General features: G+C 44.7%; 1 protein-coding gene across 1 annotated transcript in view; it reads left to right on the plus strand.

The window, feature by feature from the left end:
* Positions 1–504: 504 nt before the first annotated feature.
* Positions 505–7,635, plus strand: part of LOC116515549 (carcinoembryonic antigen-related cell adhesion molecule 19-like) — a 125,718-nt gene continuing 118,587 nt past the window's right edge. Inside the window, exon 1 of the mRNA XM_032227662.1 lies at positions 505–564. Within this exon, the coding sequence (XP_032083553.1) occupies positions 505–564 (60 nt within the window). The remainder of the gene's footprint in view (positions 565–7,635) is intronic.

Raw genomic sequence — 7,635 nt, forward strand, 5'->3', positions numbered from 1 at the left:
CTAGTGTGCCATGACATAGTGTAAGGTGTGCCGTGGGAAAATTATATATAGTCAATATAGGCACAGAGTTAAAAAATTTTAACATTTTCTAATGGTGGTGTGCCTCGTGATTTTTTTCATGAAAAAAGTGTGCCTTTGCACAAAAAAGGTTGAAAAACACTGGATTAGATAGATAGATGATACATAGATAGATAGATAGATAGATAGATAGATAGATAGATAGATAGATAGATAGATAGATAGATACACAGATACATAGATATAGAAGGAAGAAGATCCACAGATCTTGTTTTCCTTCCCTGATTACAGCTAGTCCTCAACTTATGACCTCAACAAACTGAGCCCGAAATGTATGCAGCCAAGGGAGAAATGTCTGAAGCGAGTTTTGCCCCATTTTACGACTTGCCTTGTTAAGTGAAACACTGCGGTCCTTAATGGGGTTGTTAAGTGAATCCGGCATCGGAGATTGGCTTTGCTTGTCGGAAAGTCGCAAAAGGGGGTCGTATGACTTTGGAACACAGCGACGGTCGTAAGTATGAGCCAGCTGGTCTGGATTTTGATCAGGTAACCGCGGAGATGCTGCAAAGGTGAAAAAAGGCCGTGAGCTACTTTTTCCTGTGCCGTTGCAACCTCGAGCGGTCGCTAAACGAACTGTTGTAAGTCGAGGACTACCGATATAATTTTTCTCGCCTTTTTCCAAGCAACTGCCATGGCCTTTGGAGTGACCTCAAGTGACTTCCGGGCTGCTCAGCTCACTGCCTGCTCCGGAATTACAATCCACGAAGCTTTTTAAAAGAAGCCAATGGTTTTCTGATCCTCTGCAGTATTTTGACGCCCAGGTTTTAAAACGCGCTTGCTAAACTCCACAATTTTGGCAACTCCGGTGCAGATCTTTTGCAAACGGGCAACGCTTCTCCACATATGGCTTCAAAATAGATTTTGGACTCTTTCCTCCCCCCTTACTCAGCACAGCTGGGTCTGAAATGAGACGAGAGAGAGAGAGAGAGAGAGAGAGAGAGAGCCAGAGTTGACAAGAAAATTAGAATATTATCTCCCAGCCAAGCTGTAAATCTGTCAAACCCAGGCCTGCTACTGTGTTCTGATTTACCAATTGGGCAAGGATCCCGCTAGCAAAGGATAACCGGTGAGCTGCGGCCTTGTTAAATATGTAGGTTTGAGGCGGGGGGAATGGCTCGATGCCTTCCCCCAGCTGGTGAATAAATCCCCTCCAGCTTTTTAGCTCCTTGTGGACCACGAGGCCAGCTGGGACCAGATTTTGGAGAAGAAGATGAAAGAAGACAGGGGCATGTCTTGGAGATGCCCCATGACCCCCGCCCCCAAAGATTTAATGCTGCAGTCTGTCTGAACCCATTGTCCATTGTCTAGGTCAGTGTATCTCGAGCACAACTTTAAGATGTGTGGACTACAGCTCCCAGAATCCCCCAGGCAGCAGAACCTCTTTTAAGATGTCTAGACTTCAACTCCCAGAATCCCCTAGCCAGTGGAACAACTTTTAAGATGTGTGGACTACAACTCCCAGAATCCCCCAGGCAGCAGAACTTCTTTTAACATGTCTGGACTTCAACTCCCAGAATCCCCCAGCCAGCGGAACAACTTTTAAGATGTGTGGACTACAACTCCCAGAATCCCCCAGGGAGCAGAACTTCTTTTAACATGTCTGGACTTCAACTCCCAGAATTCCCCAGCCAGCTTTGACATCCACACATCTTAAAAGTTGTTCCACTGGCTGGGGAATTCTGGGAGTTGAAGTCCAGATGTCTTGAAAGAGGTTCTGCTGCCTGGGGGATTCTGGGAGTTGAAGTCCAGACGTCTTGAAAGAAGTTCTGCTGCCTGGGGGATTCTGGGAGTTGAAGTCCACACATCTTAAAAGTTGTTCCACTGGCTGGGGGATTCTGGGAGTTGAAGTCCAGCCATGTTAAACGAAGTTCTGCTGCCTGTGGGATTCTGGGAGTTGAAGTCCAGACGTCTTGAAAGAGGTTCTGCTGCCTGGGGGATTCTGGGAGTTGAAGTCCAGGCATCAACTAATTTAGATCAACTATATCTGAAGCTTCTCTTTTGCTTTGTTTTGAGCTGAGGATCATCTGGCAGGCGACATTAATCCATCATCACGCGCGAACATTTATGATCTTGGCTTTACAGCACTTAAGCCGGCAGCTGGCCCGGGCTGCAACCCAAAAGCTCCTGGAGGCACTTATTATTTTTAATTTTTATTTCTTTTCTTTTTTTTTTTTAAAAAGAAGAAAATCTAACCAACTTGATTTTGTCTGCGGGATGCTTGTCTCTTTCACTAGGCAGGAATGAACCCAGATGTATAATGAGGTAGCTAAAGGGCCATGTGTCTTGTCTGAGACTCGCCAGGGATTATTGCAGCCCAGCACGTAATCTGGCAGGCAGAAACCCCAAGGGTGCAGCCTTCAATAGAAGAGAGGGATGGAGGAAGCTTTGTCTGTTCAGCTTCTGCCACCTCCTCCTCCTCTCTTCCCTCTCATCTTCATCCATTTACCTCCTTCTATTCCCTTCTTCCTTCACTTCACTTCTTCTTTTACTTTCCTTCTTCCTTCCCTTCCTTCCTTTCTTTCCCTTCCCTTCTTTTGCTTTCCTTTCCTCCCCTTCTTCCTCCTTTCCTTTCCTCCTTTCCTTTTTCCTTCTCTTCCCTTCTTCCTTTGCTTTCCTTTCCTCCCCTTCTTCCTCTTTTCCTTTCCTCCTTTCCCTTCCCTTCTTCTTCCTTTGCTTTCCTTTCCTCCCCTTCTTCCTCCTTTCCTTTCCTCCTTTGCTTTCCTTTTCCCTTCCCTTCCCTTCTTCTTCCTTTGCTTTCCATTCCTCCCCTTATTCCTTTCCTTTCCTCCTTTCCTTCTTCCTTTCCTTTCCTTCTTCCTTTCCTTTCCTCCCCTCTCCTTCTTCCTCCCTTCCTTTTTCCTTCCCTTCCCTTCCCTTCTTCTTCCTTTGCTTTCCTTTCCTCCCCTTATTCCTCTTTTCCTTTCCTTCTTCCTTTCCTTCTTCCTTTCCTTCTTCCTTTCCTTTCCTTTCCTTCTTTCCTTCTTCCTTTTCTTTTCTCCTTTCCTTTCCTTCTCCTTTCCCTTTCCTTCTTCCTTTCCTCTCCTCTCCTCTCCTTAACCTCCCCTCCCCTCTCCTTGCCTCCCCTCCCCTTCTTCCTGGTACTAGTGTGAATCCAGACTGTGTTTGATTTCACCTGGGTGAGCTGCTGTGAGCAAGTGCTCAGCTCTGGTTTAAGGCCAGCTAGTGCCCTGCTTAAGTTGTTGAGCTAAGCCCAATGCCACGTCTAGCTTTCCACCGCGGCCGTTCCCTGGAGGAGTTCGTGCCTGTCCCTCCCACGCCCAGCCCATAACAGTGCACCTGCCCAGAGGTGTCCATAGGGTGTGGGCCCCGAATTTCAAGATGACGGCACCTCTGACAGCACTCCACATCCTGTGGACGCCTGTGGCTTTCGCTTGTCGCTGCAAGGAAACCAGCCGATCGTATTGTTTATATTGGCCTTTCATTCCTCCAGGGAAAATCCCGATATCCATCTAGCCATTAAGGAAAAAAGTCACGTCCCTCCCAAAAGATGTCACATTTTCCTGCCTCCCCCTCAGGGAGGACCGAAAACTCAAAAAAGCTTTGAAAACTCAAAACTTTGGAAAGCTTGAAGTGTTTGGGGTAAGCTGGATCAGCAGCAATTCAGAATAGAATAGAATAAGGAATAGGATAGGATAGAATAGGGAATAGAATTAGGAATAGGAATAAGAATAGGATAGGATAGAATAGGGAATAGAATTAGGAATAGGAATAGGATAGAATAGGATAGAATAGGATAGAATAGGGAATAGAATTAGGAATAGGAATAAGAATAGGATAGGATAGAATAGGGAATAGAATTAGGAATAGGATAGAATAGGAATAGGATAGAATAGGATAGAATAGGGAATAGAATTAGGAATAGGAATAAGAATAGGATAGGATAGAATAGGGAATAGAATTAGGAATAGGAATAGAATAGGATAGAATAGGGAATAGAATTAGGAATAGGAATAAGAATAGGAATAGGATAGGATAGAATAGGGAATAGAATTAGGAATAGGAATAAGAATAGGATAGAATAGAATTAGGAATAGGAATAAGAATAGGATAGGATAGAATAGGGAATAGAATTAGAAATAGGAATAAGAATAGGATAGGATAGGATAGAATAGGGAATAGAATTAGGAATAATAGGATAGGATAGGATAGAATAGGGAATAGAATTAGGAATAGGAATAAAAATAGGATAGAATAGGAATAGGATAGAATAGGATAGAATAGGGAATAGAATTAGGAATAGGATAGAATAGGAATAGGATAGAATAGGATAGAATAGGGAATAGAATTAGGAATAGGAATAGGATAGAATAGGAATAGGATAGGATAGAATAGGGAATAGAATTAGGAATAAGAATAGAATAGGATAGAATAGGGAATAGAATTAGGAATAGGAAAAGGAAACGATAACTATGAACCAGTTACTAAGCCTCTGAATTTTGATCAGGTAACCGCAGAGATGCTAAAATGGTGACAAAACGGTCACAAGTCACTTTTTTTTCCAGTGCCGTCGTAACTTTGAACTGTCACTAAGCGAGGACTGCCTGTGTTGGCAGAGGAAACAACCCCAAGCAGTGAGGTTGGATTTTGCTTCCAAGGGTAGACGCTGAGGAGGTGTCGGAGGGGAAGAAGAGGCTGGGCTCCTGGAGATGAATTTCTGGTGGGGAAAAAAAAGGGGGGGGGGGTTTCGGTCTTATGTCCGAGCTGGGCTTTACCAGCACTGGGTTGGGTTGGGTTTCCCTTTGGACGGAAGAGTTTGGGTGGAGAAGTCATTTCCTTTCCTTGGGCAGTTTTCGGGACCTGACCTGAACTCCCTAGCAACAAGGAAATGGAGTTGGCAAGGTTGTGTATAAATACGTGTGTGTGTGTGTGTGTGTGTGTGTTTGGTGCATGCATGGAAGTTTCCGTAGTGGTACAGAGAGGGAGGAAGTGAGAACTTCAGCCATATAAGTGTAAGGAACTGTTCTGACCGAGGCTTTCCCAAGAGCATGAAGCCAACTCCTGGTCCCGACAAAAAGCCCTTTTATTAATTGGCTGTGAATTCTGCTCCTTCACCTCCAGCAAAGTCTTTCAAAGGAGGATTTACGGTCACAGACCTTATCTGGCTTGGAGAGCTGCCAGGTGATCTCTGCAGAACTTGGCAAGGAGTCTTGGAGAGTCACGAACCAATGAAGCGAACTAATGGTCTCCTGCAAACTCCACTCCCCTGTCGCTCCTCTCTTATTCCCTCTGGGAGGGGCCATTCAACGTCCACCTGTTGGCCTTCCTCCCAAGTCGACCCCTGTTCTTTGGCTGTTCCCTTCGTCTGGCAACTCTGTGCATGCGCACACTGGGAACAGGCTCCAGCTGTTCTTCTGCCCCACTGATGTCTGACTCTGAAGGCAGCTGATAACTGTCAGACGGCCTTGGCCCCCTCTCTGCCTCTGACACAGAGCCCTCATCAGAGCTTTCCCCAGACTCCAGGACTGGCCCAGGTTCCTCCCCAACCTCCTCACTCTCCGAATCTGCCGCAGCGGAGCCACAACAGGAATTGTTGTTTTAAAAAAGCTGGTTTTTAAATGGGGGATCGAAACAGCCTGCCAGCCACGGCTATTTTGCGGCTATTTTGCAAATGTTCCCTCTCTCGCTGCAAACCTCTGTCCTGCTATCCAAGCCTTTTTAAATTTGCAAAAGATCGAGAGTGTGACGTCGATGCTGGGGAAAAAACGGAGCTTGCGGTTCAATCCGTCCTTCTTGGCCCTGTGTTTACCCATCTGTAACACGAGAAGGAAAGAGAGCATGGTGGGAGAGCAGGCAGAAATCCAACGAGTGAAGCTCCCCTCCCGTCTCCCCCTCCTTCCTTGCCTGCTCAGCAGGAATAGATAGATGATACTTCTGCTGGGAAGGAGAGGAAGGAGGGGGAGAGGGAAGGGGAGCTTCACTTGTTGGATTTTGCCTTATATATTACACACACACACACACACACACACACACACTGTATTTGTGCTGATAAATAAATAAAGGGAGACTAATACAACACAAATGTAAAAAGGCAACAGTAAAAATATTGGGTTTCTGTCTGGATGGTCTCTTGTGACAAGCCAATGGACAGAGAATGGAAGCAGTGAACTTCCTCCCATATTTGGGCATAACAGGGGTTGTGACACTAAATACATACATACATACGTGTGTGTATTTAGTGCATGTATGTATGTATACATACATATATAAAGATGCTAATACACACATACACACACAGCTTTCTGTCTTGCTGTCTGTCTATATGCTGATATCTATCTCTGTATGTATCTTTCTATCTTTATCTATCTATCTATCTATCATCTATCTATCTATCTATCTATCTATCTATCTATCTATCTATCTATCTATCTATCTCCATCTATCTATCTTCTGCCTGTCTATATGCTGGTATCTCAATCTCTCTCTCTCTCTCTATCCATCCACCCACCCACCCACCTACCTACCTATCTACTGTCTGTCTATATACTGATACTGATATCTCTATCTATGTTTCTCTCTCTCTCTCTCTCTCTCTCTCTCTCACTATATCTATCTATCTATCTATCATCTATCTATCTATCTATCTATCTATCTATCTATCTATCTATCTACCTACCTACCTACCTACCTACCTACCTACCTACCTACCTACTGTCTGTCTATATACTGATACTGATATCTCTATCTATGTTTCTCTCTCTCTCTCTCTCTCTCACTATATCTATCTATCTATCATCTATCTATCTATCTATCTATCTATCTATCTATCTATCTATCTATCTATCTATCATCTATCTACCTACCTACCTACCTACCTACCTACCTACCTATCTTCCATCTGTCTATATGCTGACATCTCTATCTCTCTATGTATCTGTCTGTCTATCTATCTTAGAGCCAAGGTGGCGCAGTGGTTAGGGTGCAGTACTGCAGGCCACTTCAGCTGACTGTTAGCTGCAGTTCGGCTGTTCTAATCTCACCGGCTCAGGGTTGACTCAGCCTTCCATCCTTCCGAGGTGGGTAAAATGAGGACCCGGATTGTTGTTGGGGGCAATATGCTGACTCTGTAAACTGCTTAGAGAGGGCTGAAAGCCCTATGAAGCGGTATATAAGTCTAACTGCTATTGCTATCTTCTGCCTGTCTATATGCTGGTATGTCAATCTCTCTATGTCTGTGTGTGTGTGTGTGTTTGTGTGTGTGTGTCTGTTCATCCATTCATCCACCCATCCACTCACCTATCATATCTATCTATCTATCTATCTATCTATCTATCTATCTATCTATCTATCTATCTATCTATCTATCTATCTATCTATCTATCTATCTATCTATCTTCCGTCTGTCTATATGCTGACATCTCCATCTCTCTCTGAATCTTTCTGTCTGCCTATCTAAAGATGCTGATCTCTATGTCTATCGATATCCATCCTTCCACCCACCCACCCATCTCCCTCTCCCTCTCCCCCCCCCCTCGCACACACCTCAGCATCTTTTTTCCAGCACTTGTCAGCTCAGCAAGATGACCTCGGCCGGGAGGG

This window comes from Thamnophis elegans, chromosome 12, assembly GCF_009769535.1.
Source record: "Thamnophis elegans isolate rThaEle1 chromosome 12, rThaEle1.pri, whole genome shotgun sequence".
NCBI lineage: Eukaryota > Metazoa > Chordata > Lepidosauria > Squamata > Colubridae > Thamnophis > Thamnophis elegans.